This window comes from Stigmatopora argus, chromosome 7 (genome assembly GCF_051989625.1).
Source record: "Stigmatopora argus isolate UIUO_Sarg chromosome 7, RoL_Sarg_1.0, whole genome shotgun sequence".
NCBI classification, from domain to species: Eukaryota; Metazoa; Chordata; class Actinopteri; order Syngnathiformes; family Syngnathidae; genus Stigmatopora; species Stigmatopora argus.
This window is the reverse complement of record NC_135393.1, coordinates 8,202,863-8,221,418: the sequence shown is the minus strand read 5'-3', so window position 1 is coordinate 8,221,418 and position 18,556 is coordinate 8,202,863. Positions and strand designations below refer to the sequence as shown.

Below are 18,556 nucleotides of genomic sequence, written 5' to 3'. Positions count from 1 at the left end.
TTGGTCTTTTACTTTGAAGAGCAAGATGTCCACATCGCAAGTTGAAGCGGAAGCGCGTGCACATCAGTTTTAAATGACCCACTCGTCGGTCATCGTTAATGAAGCCGAAAAAAGACTTTTGGTGGCAGTATTTGTATATTTTTAGCGTCAGAGCCTACTTATTTTTTGACATAGCGTGTGGTTTGACTACAAAAAGTTGTCGTTGATTGAACTGAGACGACACTCGGAAGTTGGTAACGACAGTACGTCGAAGTCTACAACTTGCGTCTGCGGAAAAAATGGCGTTTTTGAAGATGTTTGGGGTGAACAGCGTCTTCGTGACACCTTAATTCCGCTTTTGAGGTGAGTGTTCGATGTCGAAATTGAGCTGCTTTTGCTTTCCAAACGCTGCTAGCTTGTCCTTCACATACCGGCTGCTAGGGAGAAGCCGATGCTAGCTCGTTAATTATCATCGAGGTTTACCCCCGTGCCCTCCTCATTTTATTCCAGAAAGTGAAATTATTTGACTTTAAGTCAAAACGGGGTCGATCAGCGAGAAGGAGGAGGAGGATTCCTCCGGCTCAGCATCCAGCTCGAGCGGCGTGAGGATGGAGTTGACCACAGTGAGTAGTGCACTGTGTTTTTTTGTACGGAATGCGCGTTATTGTCTGAATTTAGCTACCGTGCCTTGCTGCGAATGATAGATGCAATGATTGACTGTTTTAACTTTTATTCCAGTGTTGTTGACGTTGATAGACATCCAATCATGTGGATTTTCCATCCTCCAGATGTGATTTTTAAATGAGTTTATCACTATAGACGTCTAATCCATTTGAACTGGGAGGTAGACAGTGATTCCAGGTCAACTGGTCCTTTCTTTTTTTAATGCAGATGTCACTGGGAACAAGCCACATAATGCAATTTAATTAAACTCAAGATGATACGGAAAGTGCCCAGTGCTTGCAAGTGCTCAGTATTTTTTTAATAGACCCAGCATAGAGGTTCTTTTTTAGTTTCAATTTCTTAAGTTTCGTTTTGACTGCACCTCTTAAGTTTCAATAGGATTCCCCCTCGATATATAAATAGTGCCATTTGTCCATAAGTGTCATGAGTACACCTCTGCATAACCTTGAATCCATCCCCATTACTGTTAAAGGCAACAAAAGTATTAAAAACAAGAGTTTAACACGGATTTTATTTACACTATGCTAATCAGTGACATCAAACAATGAAGTTCCTTCATTTCTCAAAGACTCTTATTTAAACTGCACACTTTTATTAATCGACTTATTGCACATTTTAATACCGAAAATCAAATTACATAGAAACAATAGATTAAGAATGTGAGTGAGTGTGAATCCCATATTTTTACGAGTCAAGTCCAAGTCACCTGATTTTGCCGATTTGCGGATACCAAGTGGTTATCCAACACCTTTATAAATGTACTAACACTTCCAAAATAATATTACATTATTTTTTTGCCTTATTTTAACGTCATCTGCTAGAAATCAACAACACGTATCTTATAAAAAAAATACCATTGATTCAAAAGGATTGGATGTCGATCACGGTCAATGAGTTAATTTATGACATAAAACTAAAAGGGGCAAAACAGTAGGAAGCTTGTTGATCTGTTTCCTTTGTTTGAGTCCCGTAAGTGCTAATTTGCCAAAGTGTGGTCAATGTAAAAAAAAGTTCATTTTTCTATTCAATGAAACACACTTTGACTAAGTTTAAAAAAAAAAAAAAAAAGCTGGATCATTTCCGTCAGACACCTGATGATCATCGACCAAACACTGGTGAGCAATCACACGCAGCCTTAGCATTTTCGTGGTCATTACACCCGACAAAAAACCCATCCGCTCGCTTCCCTGCATACACCTCAAGTTCATGCGACACACTGAGCAGCATGCCATGAGTCATGGCATTTGACAAAGATGCGGCACAGCAGCGAGGGGGTGGGCAGATGTGCGAGCGTGTCTCCACGAGATAAAGATAGAAGCCCGTAGAAAGCGCCGCCCGGATTAGCAGCTTCCGCTGGGGAGGGCTGTACGAAATTAAGCAGCCTCACAAGAGCCCTTTTTCTCGTGGCTCTCCGTGTCCGTGGCAGCCAGCGACGCTTCATGCGCTGACATGCACTTTGCGACGACAGCATCGCTTCTTAGCGCGAGGTGAAGTGGGGCAACATGCAGGAAAAACAGCAACCTTCCGGCCCAGGGCCAAGCCGCTTAGGGGGGAAGGTAGGATGTTCAAGTACAGTCATTTTCAAGTGTATTGGAAGGCTTTAAAATAGCTCCTGTCTTTCAATTCTCCTGCAAAAAAAGGGGCTTACCCTTTCATGCGCCGATGTCTTTATTTGTGCATTTGTGTCTGTTTTGGTGAGCTTGTTTGCGTAACACAAGCGTGGTATCCCACCTGTATGTGGCGCGTCTTGGATTCTGACCTCTTATTGCAGGGATGTACGGAAAACAATCGTTTTCCATCAACAGGCTTCTGATTGAATTAGGTCAATAAAATGGCAAAGCGTTGTCATACCAGTGGCATCTTGTTTCAGTTTGCCTCTCTGGGTGCATTTTGTGTGTCCTTCTTCTCCTCTTTTCATCCCTCCATCCGTCCTTTTGTGTCCGTAGGCTCATCCAGCTCTCAAAGCCTTCATGTGCGGCTCCCTCAGCGGCACGTGCTCCACGCTGCTCTTCCAGCCTTTGGACCTGGTGAAGACACGGCTGCAGACCTTGCAGAATACCGCCAAGCCAGGGTATGTTTCGATGCTTATGTGATTACAAAAAGCATTTATTTGTTGACCCATGCGTGCTTGCAGTCTGTGTCATCCCTCACTCTGGACATTTCTGCACGTTTTAGTCGCAGTCAATATGGGTACAAAAATCACAATGGAAACTTGAGGACTTGACCTACATGTCTTTGAAGACATCTTCAAATACATTTTTTTTTTTAAAAAGGGCCTTTTGTGGCCACTCCAAAATATTGACGTTCGTGCGCTTAAAATGTACCTCTTGTGGTTAGCTGAAAAAAAGTTTAGCAAAAGAATATTCCGTCGTACCTCTACTTACAAATTTAATTGGTTCCAGAACTTTTTTCGTAACTTCAAAATTTCATAAGTAGAGGTGTACTTTATATGTAAATTCTCTAATTCGTTCCATGGTCCTCACACAACTACCAACTAAACCCTTTAAAATTGGTCAAAGTGTCCCAATTTTGTATGAAAGATGTGAGGAAACAGACAAAAATGAGAGAAAGTTATAAGGAAATTATTTATGAATGTCTTAAAATAAATAAAGCATATGAAAATGTGCCCTGCGCCGCTGAAATAGTATAATGGGAGATGAGATATCCAAGTTTGTCCATCAGATGGCGGCAAGAGCCCGTTCTATATCGTGAGTCACTCATTTGCAAACAAAACATTTCGTAACCTGAACATTTTGCACCTAGAGGCATTCATGAGTAAAGGTATGACTGTATATGAACATGTTTTTTCTACTGTGGAATTAGAGTTAACTGGCTTTTATTTTGTCTTGCAGTTCACCAAAAGTTGGGATGTTTAGTGTCTTTGTCAACGTCGTTAGGACAGAAAATGTCTTCAGCCTGTGGAAAGGAGTTTCTCCCGTGAGTAAAAGACCCAGCAAAACTGTTTGTATTGTTTCGCCTCCTTTTCATTCAAATCAACACAAATGACATGGCTTTCTCTAAACAGTCGTTTGTTCGCTGCATCCCCGGCGTGGGCATCTACTTCAGCACCTTTTACTCCCTCAAGCAGCACTTCTTCTTGGATCGGGCGCCCAATGCCGGTGAGGCCGTTCTCCTGGGCGCCGGTGCCAGAGGGGTGGCTGGCGTCTGTATGCTGCCCTTCACTGTCATCAAAACACGCTTCGAGGTAAAAAAACCAACAACAACCCGGGCAGGGTTCAGGGCTAAGCGACACAATTTAATCAGCTAATATATCCGTCTCAGAGCGGCTTTTACAACTATGTGAGCGTGGCCGGCGCTTTGAGGAGTATGTACGAAACGGAGGGATTGAGAGCGCTGTTCTCGGGCCTCACCGCCACGCTGCTGCGCGATGCCCCCTTCTCGGGGATCTACGTCATGTTCTACAGTCAAACTAAGAAGAGTCTGCCTCCAGGTGGGAGCTCGTGTCTTGAAAATAATTCAGGACCCCCCGCTAATATCTGTGTTTTGGAAAACGTTATCGGTAGAAGTGACGTCGTCGGTCTACCTGCCCCTGGTCAACTTCAGCTGCGGCGTGGTGGCGGGCGTCCTGGCGTCGCTGGCGACGCAGCCGGCCGATGTGGTCAAGACGCACATTCAAGTCAGCCCGTCGCACTGGAGCACAGCAGATGCTGTTCACTACATCTACATGGTGTGTGTTAAGGAGGATATTTCAAACGAGTGACAACACAAATTCATGTGTTTAAAGTGATTTTTAGTACGTGTTGTTTTTGTTAGTCCTCTATTCACTGATTATTTTCAGATAATTCCACAAACTGGCTCGTGTATTATTTACAGTTGTAATACACTGACCCTTAATATTTAAATTGGAAAAGTCTTCTCGGAAAGAGATTGAACTAAGAATATTATCTGCCTAGTGATTATTTTCCAAAGAAACTGCAAATGTTTGCTAATATCTTGATTCAAAACAAAGAAAATCAATCATCAATGACAAGGAAAAAAATCAAAGAATATTTAGTTGTTTTTTTCTGCTTTTTTTTTTTTAAGTTAAAATTTCAAACCAAAAAGCCAGGGACCATTTAATGTCCCACAAGTTTTACATGCATGTTTTTGAAATGTGGGAGGTAACCCCATTACCTGGAGAAAAAACATGCAGACACAGAGAGAATCTGCAAACGTCACACAAAGGTGACCCATTGGGTATTCAACCCTCGATCTCAGAACAATCAGCGCGCTAACCACTCCTTTACCATGCTGCCCTTATTATTATTACTAGTTTTATATACATAGTGACAATCAGACTCTCTGTCCATGAATTTGAGAGTTGATGAGTTGTCGTAGAGTTGATTTGTTGCATCCTTGTGCTAAGGCAGTGTGTTTGATCATAATTGCTTAAATGACATAACATTTTCTGTTTATTTCCTTCCTCAGAAGCACGGCCTCGGCGGCTTCTTCCACGGAGCCGTGCCTCGGTCCCTCCGTCGCACTCTGATGGCCGCCATGGCCTGGACTGTCTACGAACAGATGATGGCTCAGATGGGCCTCAAATCCTGAAGTCGTCGATATTGCCAAGCTTAGGGAATGAGTACGAATGTGCGTGCGCGTGTGGTAAATTATTTTGAACCAATGTGAAAATGATTCGAAGTATCTGACGGTGAGTGATTTCAAATTTTCTCAAAGGGCAAAAAAAAATCTATGCCAAGTAGCAACACTGACAGGTTGAACTGCACTGGATTCTGTCAATCTTGAATTTGGATATGATTGCACAGGGTTTCTTTCAGGCTATTCATCTCCATCGATTAAGAAAGGAAGAAAATCAAAACGGGTTGGGTTTTAGGCTCAGACAATCACAAATGCGATCTCTGGGACAACTTAAGAAGGACATGCAATCGGAGATATTTGTTTCTGATTGGCTAGAAGAAATACGGGCTTTGATCAAATGTCTGCCTTCATGTTAGGCAGCCATTTCGTGCAAATACTGTTTTTTTCCAACTACATTTATATTCTATTCCACATTAGAAATCTTAAATTCTGTATTTCTCTCAGATGATTTAAGTTTATTCCTGGTGGGGTGCACTTGGTGTTTATGTCCCTTTTTAAATATGTGCTTTAAAAGGTTACCTAAATTAAAAAATAACTTTTTATTCAAACAGCTATGGTTATGTCACTAAGAGTATCCTCAGACAAAAACAATTCTATTTAAAAATCAGTATACTTTGTATATTTGTGTTCTTTTGCTGGTTACCTACAGTGTTTAGCCAGCTTAAATTTCAAAACAATAACTTTATTTATTAAATGGCACATTTCCTCAATTAGTGGCTTTTTTTAAATTAATGTATAAATGAATCCACGCAGTTTAAAAAAAAAGCGTCCTTTGCCCTCTGGTAAATAAACACCTAGAACACTAACCTTGACAAACATGCTGTCAGAAATACTATGTGCATAAATAAACAAATTTGCTGATTCCTGGTGTAAACAACTGAAGGCACTTTGCTGTACATACTTCGACAGAGATATTTGATATTGATATTTTGACGTGGCTGTGTTAACGTTGCCACAAATTTGTGGTAACATTTTATGTTTCTGCCGTTACTGATCCCTGATCCGTAGTACCGCCTTGGAGGCTTGGAAAAGTGTCTTATCGGTTTTTTTTTTAAAGTTTGTATGTCACAGTGCACTCTTGTCCTTGTGTGTGGTGACTATTCGAGCATTATTACTGAACGTATTTGCTCTGTGCAGTGTTGCCTCCAACATTGTGCCTGTCAGTTTTTATTGTTAATAGCTCTACCTTTTCAATAAATGTGTTCTTATGAGCCACCCGATGGGGTAATGGTTCTTCTGTCCCGGTAGTGTGGGTTCGATTCCCACTCAATAGTGGTGTGATTTTTAAGTGTGAGGGGTTGTCTGTTTCATTGTGCCCTGTGCTTCATTTGAGGTTAAATGAATCCTAGAAGTGGACAGAAATGTTTCCAAACAACAAGTTTAGCGTCTCACAGTCGTTTTAGATTGCATGTATTTTTTCGGCAAAATTCTATATAGTAGTGCGATCGTAGTTCTGTTGTGGCTTTATTGGCACAGTGCAATGCAGGTTGTTGGCAAGGGGGTGGCTATAGCCATTAGATGACTCTATTTTGACTTGTGTTAAGATGGGGCTATTATAGAAATTCTTTCAGATTATTTGTTGTGTCTTCTGACTTGTTGCGATAAAATAAGACATTTTACAAAGGAAAAAATAAAATTATACACCCCAGATGGGACTCGAACCCACAATCCCTGGCTTAGGAGGCCAGTGCCTTATCCATTAGGCCACTGGGGCTCGTGCATGTTGGCGACGTACAATTATTTTATTCATCACCACCGGCTTTGTTTTGGGAAGTTTACATATAAAAAGATATATTTAATAATTTATTTGGAGATTAGTTAATTTTGAGAGCAATATATTTGGATATTCACGTCAGAAAAGCAACAGAAAAAGCACTAAAAATGTTGCTGTTGCTAGGCAACGCCGACGCCCCACTTATGCACGCGAATTTAGTCATGCCTTTCCTTTCCTTATCTGTTGTCGCCAGCTCGAGTAGAATACTTATTGAGAAGTAAATGTTATTTTTGTCCTCTATAGATAGGCTTTTCTACTTTTAGTTAAATCAGACGATTATGTTTTGTGTCGAGAAAATGTGACGTCAAACGCTAGTCGTAAACCAAGATGGCGTCCTCTAGGAAGCATTTAGTAAAGTCGTCGGGGAAAACCTGAAAAGTAAATGAACATTTAGCTTCTAAAATATTCTAAGGTAAGAAACACGGCAAAGAAGGTGTGTTTTTTAAATTAATACCGTATTTCATTTTCTTGAACTGTTTCCTTACTTCAGCCAAACGTGACTGCGTTTTTCAATGTGTAGTGTTGATGCTTCGACTTTTGTTTTAGGGGCATATTTTACATGTGTGGTGTTATAAGTGACTGATAGGCTTTGAGCAAACGTGTTATATGATTTCATATATATTTTTAAAATGTATTTCATATATATGTATAAACACACACAAGCATCGTTGTTGCTAGGTGACTATGCAAAGACGCATACACGAACTGTAGAGACATCCTCAGATATTGCTCCCTTGTTATGCAAATTCATACTTGTATTTTAGGACTAATAACTCTTCTTTTGGAATTCTGGTTGTTTCAAACGTGGAACGTTCCAGCTCTGGCCTTGGGCTTGGTACCATGAGAAGCATCCTACCATTATTCTCATGCACCTGCAGTTTAATTACCAAGACTAGCTAGCCGTGGAAAACAACTCCATATTTGGAAGTTCTTTCCACTAATATTTAAATTAATGCCCGCTTTTGCCCTTTAGAAATAACAATATACATTGGAGTCAGACGTCGAATCGTGTGCTTCTTTCAATAAAACCTTTGCTAATGTGTCTGATTGCACTCAGGGACTCTCAGTTTTCTTTGTTGTCTCTGTTTATATTCAAATCAGAAAACCAATCCGCATCATTATGGGCCCAATGCTAACAGTCTTTACAATAAAATGAACTCAACACGCTTTCATTGTTCTGTGTTTTAACAGCGTTAACTTGCATTGTTCCCCTCAAGCTGTTTGGTTAAAGTTGTCAGCATGGTGAGTGGAAATTCAAAACATTCTCCTTACTATTTGGCTTGCATATGATTATAATATATATATATATTTTTTATTTTGCAGATCCTGTCTCGTGTGAAGCCGGCTGTTGGGGGTGAGACGTCCAGCGTCAGTGAGAAGAAGAAAAACAAAATCAAAATTCCCACTTTGGAAGAATATCTGCAGCAAAGAGACTACCTTGGAGCTTTGACTCTCTTGGAGGTGCTTTTGCCTCCATACTGATCTGTTTACATTTCAATCTCACATTTCTACAATACTACTGACCCCTATCCCTTGTATAGTTCCAGAGAAGTATTGGAAAGCAAGAGGAAAATACAGACCTCTGGATTGGCTTCTGCGCTTTTCACTTGGGGGATTACAAGAGAGCAATGGAGGTATTTATTAGTGCCTTATAGTTAAAAGGATTCAGGGTGCTTTCATATCTGTCCTGTTAACCCTGAAATCAAAGACAACACTCAAAGTTGTGTTTTCACAACTGTCTTTGTTAGGGACTGTCCAGCAATTATATATAACTCGGACACATAATATTCAGAAAAAATCAATGGAAATACCTATTCTAATAATAGTTTGGGATAGATGACTACTACCAATTATCACCGATGCAATTTTAACCATATTGCTCATTCGGGCTGACGCTTTCTAACACAGATGGCTGATGAAACACAGTTTCTAATGTGGTTGTTGTACAAAAGAATTGAAGTGATAACAAATCCAGCTGCAATCTTTTGAAAATTCTCGTAATTGCACTAAAATATCTCTCTCAATCATATGTAATATAGTCCAGTGTTTCCTAAACGTTTTTGAAGTGCGGCACACTTTTGTATTGCAAAAATCTCAAGGCGTTGACCAGCTGAAAATCTTCTGTTTTAAAACTCTGTCATCTATATTTACAATATAAAGTCATTGTCATCAATATTTTATCAACAAGCAAAGAAACATCAAAAAGCTATTTCGGTATGTAATTGTACACGCGATCTTACGCCGTCAAAAGTTGAAGTCTGCGCACCCAAAACAACTTCTGGTTCACGTGATGACAAAATTAGTAATGTGCCGATTTTATTCTTGTCATTTATGACTTACTCCCAAGATCACTTCAATTTGTTAATATTATGCGAAAAGCAGTTTTGTGGTCACACAGACTTTGTCACCAAAAGTTGATGCCCATGAAACCAAACAACTTTTTTAAATTTATTTTTCAAAAGGTGTACAAGTTGCTGACCGAAAAGCCTGATTGTCTTCCTGATGTGTGGGTCTATTTGGGTTGCACCATGTTTCTTCTGGGCCTCTATAAAGAAGCAGAGGAGGCTTCACTAAAAGGTAAATCCAAAAACACCAGCAATTTTCCCACAGGAATTCTTGTGTTTTCATTTAGCAAAAACTTAACAGCCTTGTCAGATGAAAATCAACGTGAACAAAAACCATAACCTTATGTAAAACTGCACAATAACTGGTTTATGGTTAGGGGTTAGGGTTATAACTTGGTTTAACCCTTTTGTAGGGCCAATCTATTTTGACTGGGAGGACTGATTAATAATAAAAAAATATAGAGAGAATTTTAATAGAGACATACCATCCAGATATGTGGATGTCACATTTTGGGTCTCATAGGCTCCACTCGTACACCAAATATAATCATATACCAAAATATTGTGTCAGGCGAACTGAGTAGTCCTACCGCTTTGCAAAAAAAAAAAGCACAAATGGAAATTGCCACACCACAAACCCCAATTGCCCACAACACAAAACCAAGTTGCCCACAACACGAATGCAAATAGCTGCTGCACAAGTGCAAAAAAACGACCTGGAAATATACCAAATTACACCAAGTGGACATGGACTACGCATTCGCGTTGAGGTTATTTTGCATTCGTGGCTATTGAGTTTGTTTTTTTCCGCTTAAAAAACGTTTTGGATCTGTGTTCGTGTTATGCAACTTTCATCTATGCTTTTTTTTCCTTTTTTGCAAAGCGTTTGGACTACTCAATTCGCCTCACACGGTACTCGGTCGTTTGGTCGCCGGTCTTTTGGTTGCCCGGAAGGTTATTTATAATTACCATTTAAAATCGTTCCTCAAATTCCCTAAATACAAACTGCGAATTATTATTTAGTCATACTTAATGCCCTATTAATTATTAGGCTAAAGAAAAGCTCCAAATTTCCCGTACTTTGTCATGATGTCAACGTGTGCTATGCCAGGTCTTTAATAGGATTAATCCCAAAAATGCGATGGGTGAATAAAATAAAAGTGAACAAAACCAAAATATCTGTGCAGCTCCAGAGTCTTCGCTCCGAAACCGGCTCCTCTTCCATTTGGCTCACAAGGTAAAGTATGTTTCTTTCAATTCTTTCCTCTCTTCTTTTTTAGTCAATGTGTTGGTGGCAATGTTGACGTTGACCTCTTCTTTTCATGTTCTCAGTTCAGTGATGACAGCAAGCTTTTCGACTTACACCAGAAACTGCAGGATGTGACGGAGGACCAGCTGAGCTTGGCTTCCATCCACTACATGCGCTCTCACTACCAGCAGGCTATCGAGATCTACAAATGTCTCCTCGCGTGTGACAGGTGGGCATCCACCAAAACTGAAAAGCGCGATTGAAAACAAAAGCAATTACAGTGGTACCTCGACATACGATCGTAATCCGTTCGGAGACTGAGATCGTACGTCGAGCTTTTCGTAAATCGAGCGAACGTTTCCCATTGAAATGAATTGAAAACAAATTAATTTGTCCAACCCTCTGAAAAAACACCAAAAACAGGATATTGGATTGGAAAAAATGTTTTATTTCTTCTAATTTGCCATATATTGACAAAGTGATAAATAATGAGTGGTTTAATAGTAATAAAATGTGTTTAATAGATGTAAAATTAGACGCATTTTTTGGAGGGGAGAGGAAACGACACGCGGGGGGGGGGGGGGGGGTTGGCTGTTCGGGGGCGACTTTATCCACGGCACTCGTAAACGAACAAACAAATTTAAATTAACTTGGATAAATATATACAGACACACTCAAACATACGTTTAATGTAACTTTACACAAAACTGAATGATTGTTTTGTCTTAATCTTTTGTTACCTTCGTTTTCCGGGTTAGCGGTTTGCCACGCCTCCACCCTCACGTTCGCTATCGATGGGCTGTTTGCTGTTGTATTGCCTTCAAAATATTCCGAAAATGATGCACACAAATGTCCTCACAATAGGATAACGCACGACCACTTGCCAACGAGAAATTGTCTTGAAAGAACGATCGCGGGAGCTTCTTTCATTAGAAAGAATAACAGGAAATGCAATAGCTGAGCTTACCCACGTATTGATTGTGGGTAATGAAGTTTTATTCTGAGAAAGGGTGCCATTGCCTATGGGTGTTGTGTGCACGAGTATACTTCATTACCCAGAAAGCCCTCTTTTTTCCCGCGCATGCGCATTGTGCGTTTCCTGGTCGAAACTCATCTGAATAAATCGTTTAGTGCTCGTAGATATCAGTTATACACGAAAGAGATGCGGCAAAAAAAAATGCGCTACAATGATAAACAGCCTCTCATGTCATGGCCACATGGCTTCGTCGCATCTCGAAATTTTAATTGTATCGTGAGCGAATTATTCGATCGAAATTTTCGTCGTACCACGAGCATGTTGTATCACGAGGTACCACTGTATTCACAATATTGTTCCTAAAACAATCTTTTCTATATTTGTTAAAAACCTCCACATAATTCAGCCTTTATTTGTCTTAAATGTTAACACTTATTGCTTAGGGTAAAATAAAAAAGATACTTATTGGAAACTGGAACTGACTTTTCAACAATGCTCAACAAAAAATCAAATGAAATACAAACTGAAATACTTGACTTTACCCACAATACATAAAAGGGCTACGTATTCTGACCCAAATTGTTCGTTCCTTTTTTCCTAGGCCAAACTTATTTTCTGTTATCACCTGAAAAATGCCACCTTTAGTTTTAATCTGTCCAATAGTTTTGACACAATGGGACATCAAAAATGTGCCTCCTTCGCTGCGCTACAAAAATTTCCAGACCATAGTGCAAATTTATGTCGGACCCTCCCTGATCTCTACTACTGTTCACCCATTAACTAGTTGTATCTGTGTTGGCTGCTCCTCCAGAGACTTCATAGCGATGAAGGTTTATGTGGCTCTCTGTTATTACAAGCTGAGCTATTACGACGTGTCGCAGGAGGTTTTGGCGGGATACCTACAGAACATACCGGACTCCGCCATCGCCCTCAACCTCAAAGCCTGCAACTACTTCAAGCTGTACAACAGCAAAGCAGCTGAGGTGTGCACATGACCAGTTTTAGATTGGCTTCAAATTTGACGCCTGTCTGTCTTTGACTCCTCTCTTAGGCTGAACTGAAGAACCTCACCGACATCTCTTCATGCCCTTTTGAGTTTGCTCAGGAACTTATCAGACACAACCAGGTAAGTTCACAGTGCGCAGACTAGAAGCTTGAAGTTCTTCAATAGTTTTTGTTTTATTTATTCCACCAAATAATAACACGATAGATCCTATGGAGCAATTTGAGCTGGGATAGGCTCCAGCACCCTGCGACTCTGATAAGCCATGTTGAAAATGAATTCATGAATGATTCGTAGCATAGCTTTTATTAAATGAGTGACCTGTTTTATGCCGTTTGACAATTAACCCCCCTTCAAAAACATAGTCAAGGCTTTTTGAGACCAAACCGATTTTAAAATACGTTAGAGGACTGCATGACATTTGAATGTTTTGCATTATTAGCCATTGTTTATAATGTTTTAATAGTAAAATGTCATTCCATGCATTGTTTGTAAATATGGCTACATGACTATTGCACTTTAGCTTGATTTAAAAAAAAGCATAAAAATTAAAATATTTGCCTAAAAAATTGCAATTACATGTTTTTTCCCCAAAATCCTTCAGCCCTAATGACCAACATTATGGGATCCACCAAAACTTCCCCTTTGCCCCCAATTTAAATTGAACTCCACATGCAATTAATTCCCCATTAACACTCATTTACATTAAAATAGGACCCACAAAATCAATACCCATTGACGCTGGAATCCACAAAAATTAAAAAAAATCCCATTGACACATTTAGATACGAGTTAAACATCTTTACCTATTCAAATCTGTCAAGTTTAAAAAATTGACAATTAAAATATTGATAATTTTTACCAAAATGTAATTGTTTAGGAGCAAAGGTTTTACCAAATAGCATGCAAGCATTCCCATGCATCTTCTCCATAAATGGCATTTTCTAGTTTTATTTCAACACTCCCTGCCAATCTGTTGTAGGTAGTGTTTTCCGGTGGCCAGGGGGCGCTGCAGGTGCTGCCCCCTTTGATCGACGTCATCCCAGAGGCTAAACTCAACCTTGTCATCTACTACCTGAGACAAGGTGACTGATTTCATTTGTTTAAAAAAGAGACTCAAAAAAGAGTTTTGCATTTTCTTAACTTGCGGCTCCTCCCATTCATTCAAAATGTAGTATTGGGCATCTCTGAAACCTGATAATTTAATGTATTATATGTCACCTAGATGATGTCCAAGAAGCTTACAACCTAATACAAGATTTAGTGCCTGCAACGGCTGAGGTAAGGATACTCATTGAATTTCAAAAACAAGCCATTTTAAATGATTCAACACCACCACAAAACTACAAAAAAATGGTAATACTATAATAGCAATTCATTCATTTTCCGAACCCCTTATCCTCACAAGGGTCGTGGGGGTGACTGGGGACTATCACAGCCAACTAAGGGCAACAAGCGGTGGACACCATGAATTGGTGGGCAACCAATCGCGGGGCACAAGGAAGAATTGGTGGGCAACCAATCGCGGGGCACAAGGAAGAATTTGTGGGCAACCAATCGCAGGGCACAAGGAAACACAAATATCATTTTTAAACAAATGAAATCAGTCACCTTGTCTCAGGAATATAGCCATATTTTACTCGCCAAAAATCCTTTTTAACTGTACACAATATCCATCCTCCTTTCTTTCTTCCTTCTTTTCTATCGCCATCGAAGCTAATGCTGAAAGTCGAGCCTATCCTGTCGTATTTCTGGCATAGTCCGTCTTGAAAATGGCTTTAAATCAACACAACAATATATTTGAGTGTGCAGCTCGCTCCAGATAGAGTTTGGTAGCTCTGGCTAATCACTAGCCAATCATAGTTGGTGAAAGCGATGACGTATCCCTACGCCTGCGACAAGGCATTGTGGTGTTGCCAACTCGAAATCTGATTGGTTAAAGCAACAGTCTTATCGACGTTTGTTTAATGCAGCAGAGCCTGCAGAACTGATTGTGAAGGCCTTGAGGCAGATTTCTGACCCTGGCAACAAATAATGGCTGAAATGTGATTGGTTAAATGCTTCAATATGAAAACACACATCTGGAAGAAGTGCAACCAGGGGGGAAAAGCAATGAAAGGAAGCTAACAGACCATTTGGAATTATTTAATATGTATTGATGGATAAAATATAATATATGATTCAGATATTTCTTAGGCCAGCAGAGAAGGCCTTGAAGGCCCTGACGGCCTGCCACTGCCATAGAGAACATGCAAACTCCACACAGTGAGGACCGACCCGTGATCGAACCCCCGACCCCAGAACTGTGAGCCTGACGCTCTAACCACTCCCTCAGTGGGCCGCCACCTATTCAAATTTAGTTGTAAAATGATAATGTATTCTTCCGCGACCCCGTGACAATATGCGGTTCAGAAAATGAATGAAACAATAATATATTCTTATTAATGTGCCTTATTAATACATTTCATTCATGAAGAACTCTTATATTTCCTTCAGAAGATTGACATCATTTATAATGCGATAAGATGTGTGAATAATATGATATACATGAAAGAGTAAACATTTTGAAAACCAACCCAGTTCTCCCGCACAACTTGTAAAAAAAGGCGAATCTGCATAGCTGATATAAATATTTTAGTGCAGTATAGCAAATGCTTAGAATTATACAGAAGTATACTTGACTTTTTTGTCTTTTTACCAGGGGTATATTTTAAAAGGGGTGGTGAATGCAGCCCTGGGGCAACAGCTTGGAACGGTGAGTGTTTGTTTGGGAAATTGCTAGGTACATACTTGTACAATGTGTGCGTGCGTGTATGCTAACTCCTGTCTATTTTCTCCAGAGAGATTACTTAAATGTGGCGCAGCATTTCTTTCAGTTGGTTGGCAACTCAGCCAGTGAGTGCGGTACGTTCAAATGAAGTGAATATTTTGGGAGCTGAATGAGCATGTGTTTATTTCTATTATTTGTCTTTCAGACACTATTCCTGGTAGACAGTGCATGGCCTCCTCTTACTTCCTTTTGAGACAGTTTAGGGATGTGGTCGTATATCTCCAGTCCGTCAAGGTTGTTTATGTTTTCATTTGTACCCAAAATAGTAATTTTGTTGTGGAATGTGTTTCATTAGAAAACAAGTCACAAAATTAGGAATGTTTGGAAAAATTTGATTGGAGAACATTTTGCTTAAATGTGGTTTTTATTTTAGGGTTTCTTTTATACCGACGATACGTTTAATTTCAACTATGCCCAGGCCAAGGTGGCCACTAACAAATTCAAAGAAGCGGAGGAAGTAAGTACCTAGGTGCCGACAGGACTGATTTCTGTTGCTTCTGCAAGATTATTCACTATTCAATTATATGATTGCTTTTTAGATTTTTCTTCTGATTCAGAGTGAGAAGATCAAGAGTGATTATGTGTACCTCAGCTGCCTCGCACGCTGCTGTATGTATAATTTTATTTAGTTTTGTTTTTCTTCACCAAATAGTTTTGAAATATATGTGAACATTCTTTTTGATCTCATAATTGCTTTTTAAAAACTCATCGATTTGGAATACCATCCAAGTTACTGAAGTGACTCTAATGCAAGTGAGAAATCTCCTTGACAGATATCATGAATCAGAAGGGTCGCCTTGCCTGGGAGCTTTACTTGAAGATGGGAACTTCCTCTGACTCTTTCAGTCTGCTTCAACTCATTGCCAATGACTGCTACAAGGTACTTCGCAAGTTAAGCTTGTAGCTAGTTATTTAGTTTTTAGATACCTCACAATTCCTTAATAGAGGGAGTCCTCGGATTACAACGTCCTCGACCTATACAATGCTTTGACGCCAGTGCTTCTTCCACCATTTAGTCCAGGGGTGGCCAAGTTCGGTCCTCGAGAGCCCCTATCCAGTCTGTTTTCCATATCCTCCTCTACCACACCGAATCAAATGATCAAATCATCAGGAAGCTGTCCAGAAGCTTCATACCGATCCCGGTTATTTGATTCAGGTATGTTGGTGGAGGGAATCATGGAAAACAGACTGGATAGGGGCTCTCGAGGACTGGACTGGGCCACCCCTGATTAAGTCCAATAATTTCTGCTAAGGTGCTTATGTGTTTGTGTGGCTGGAGTATCTTTGCCTTTTTCACATTATGGTTTCAAAGAAGATAGCTGGGACCAAAAGTAAACCCATTGCCATAGAAACAAAGCTTAACATCATAAAAGCAAGGAGAGACTAATTGAAACTTAAGTTTGACTCATTCAGGTTCACAAAGAATTGATATTCATTTAGGAACAACCATTGACAGCACTTGAGGTCTAATGGATCAGATGGCTATTTTCTGGCAAAGCACCTGTAGTTTATATTCACGGCAGAGGATGAAAATCCACATGTGGCTCTGGAGCCGCAGGTTGCTGCCACCTGATTGGATGCTTATTGTCATTTCATGGCACTGAAAGTGTTAAACCATTTTTTTACCAATTCTATTTTGAAGTTTATCATCAGACTTCTCTCTTTATGTTGTAATCTTTATGAAAATGTTTTTTTTAAATTTTTTTATTTTATTTCAGATGGGGCAATTCTACTATGCAGCCAAAGCATTTGACGCACTAGAGAAGTTGGACCCGAGCTCCAACTATTGGGAGGGCAAGAGGGGGGCTTGTGTTGGCATTTTTCAGCTCATTTTAGCCAACAAGGAATCTAAGTATGTTTTTTTAATAATAGCTTTTTATTACATGGAACGCTTGTAAAAATGTATTCTTTTGCGTGTTTTTGTGTGCAAGGGAGACTCTTAAGGAGGTGGTGCTTCTGCTGCGCAATTCCGGAAACCCACAGGTGGAATACATCATCCGAGCCATGAAGAAGTGGGCCAAAGACAACAGAGTCTTCCTTTCTTGACTGACTCCCACTTTATGTGAGAATTCTGTGCACACATCAGCTGTTCACATGTTTAAAGATAACATATCTGGTCTGCCGTTTAGTTTTATACCAAATAGATGGTGTACTGCCTTTATTTTGACCAAATATATATGCATTTTAATCATGAGCATTGAATTTGTCGATTTTATTGAGGGAAAAACTAATGCTAAATGAGATTTTTGACCATATAGCCTTTTTCTACTCAAAGCTGAACCACTTTTTAAATGTACAGTAATACATTGTTTATCGCGGTTTATAGGTTCCAGGACCTGCCACAATAGGTGAATAACCACAATGTAGGGCCCGTGTTATTATGGTTTCTATTTATTATTATTTGGACATTTAAAAGCCTCTCTGTACTATTATTTAACCGCTGATGGTAGACACTGACCTTTAATGGCCAGGGAAATAACCTCCTGACTTGTCTTTTTTCCCCATTTCATGTTAGTATTATTGTTCCTATATTATAAAATGTTCATTAATATTTGATGCATCAAAGCCAGAATGTGGTACGTAAATGCACTAATTGGCAAGGTACTAATCTATATGGATTGACGTTGCGTTTTTTTGTTTTAGATTTACAATCAAATTTGTTTAGATGAAGATCAGTTCAACAGACGGTAGGTAATTCAGTGCTTTCCATCACATTGAAATATATACATTTCTATTTGTGTAAGGGTTTATCAGCATTTTGCATTAGCTGCACTGTCTTGATTTATTTATTTTTGTTCCAGTCTGTAAATACCCCATTACAATAATCCAATCCACTCAAAATGTATGGATGGGTAAATTTTTCCCACGTCTTGTTTGGACATGAGCTCTCTAATTTTGCCTTGGAGTTTTAGTTGGTAATATAGAAATGTTAAATAAATGAGAGGGATACGGAATAAATGATGCAACATACTTCGTGCTGGGGGTGGGGGTCAGCGTTGGTTTTGTTCCGAGCCCCCCTAACTCCAGGGGGTTAATCCGGTCCATGGTGTCACTATCATGTTTCAAGCCGTGTCTTTTACACACATAGTGATGAGTCAACAGGTGTCTGCTCTGCTG

The 18,556-nt window shown here is 39.7% G+C and overlaps 2 protein-coding genes and 1 non-coding gene across 4 annotated transcripts; 2 read left to right on the top strand and 1 right to left on the bottom strand.

Moving 5' to 3' along the window:
* Nucleotides 1-23: 23 nt before the first annotated feature.
* Nucleotides 24-6,477, top strand: slc25a38b (solute carrier family 25 member 38b). Of its 2 annotated transcripts, XM_077606222.1 has the most exons (8): nucleotides 24-342; nucleotides 490-602; nucleotides 2,610-2,734; nucleotides 3,516-3,600; nucleotides 3,689-3,868; nucleotides 3,946-4,114; nucleotides 4,188-4,351; nucleotides 5,092-6,477. In XM_077606222.1, the coding sequence occupies exons 2-8, from the start codon at nucleotides 588-590 to the stop codon at nucleotides 5,212-5,214; spliced, it is 861 nt and encodes a 286-aa protein (XP_077462348.1). In that variant the 5' UTR covers nucleotides 24-342; nucleotides 490-587; the 3' UTR covers nucleotides 5,215-6,477. The 2 variants fall into 2 exon arrangements, with proteins under 2 accessions (XP_077462348.1, XP_077462347.1); XM_077606221.1 differs by lacking the exons at nucleotides 24-342; nucleotides 490-602 and adding an exon at nucleotides 1,979-2,219.
* Nucleotides 6,478-6,903: 426 nt separating this feature from the next.
* Nucleotides 6,904-6,976, bottom strand: trnar-ccu (transfer RNA arginine (anticodon CCU)). Its single transcript has one exon. It is a non-coding gene; the product is annotated as a tRNA-Arg (tRNA).
* A 328-nt stretch (nucleotides 6,977-7,304) lies between these two features.
* Nucleotides 7,305-18,397, top strand: ift56 (intraflagellar transport 56). The gene is made up of 19 exons (XM_077606205.1): nucleotides 7,305-7,448; nucleotides 8,228-8,278; nucleotides 8,360-8,497; nucleotides 8,578-8,670; nucleotides 9,499-9,613; nucleotides 10,569-10,618; nucleotides 10,714-10,859; nucleotides 12,418-12,589; nucleotides 12,658-12,732; nucleotides 13,592-13,694; nucleotides 13,835-13,890; nucleotides 15,311-15,364; nucleotides 15,450-15,513; nucleotides 15,585-15,673; nucleotides 15,813-15,896; nucleotides 15,979-16,048; nucleotides 16,213-16,319; nucleotides 17,158-17,291; nucleotides 17,371-18,397. The coding sequence occupies exons 2-19, from the start codon at nucleotides 8,276-8,278 to the stop codon at nucleotides 17,483-17,485; spliced, it is 1,668 nt and encodes a 555-aa protein (XP_077462331.1). The 5' UTR covers nucleotides 7,305-7,448; nucleotides 8,228-8,275; the 3' UTR covers nucleotides 17,486-18,397.
* Nucleotides 18,398-18,556: the final 159 nt, after the last annotated feature.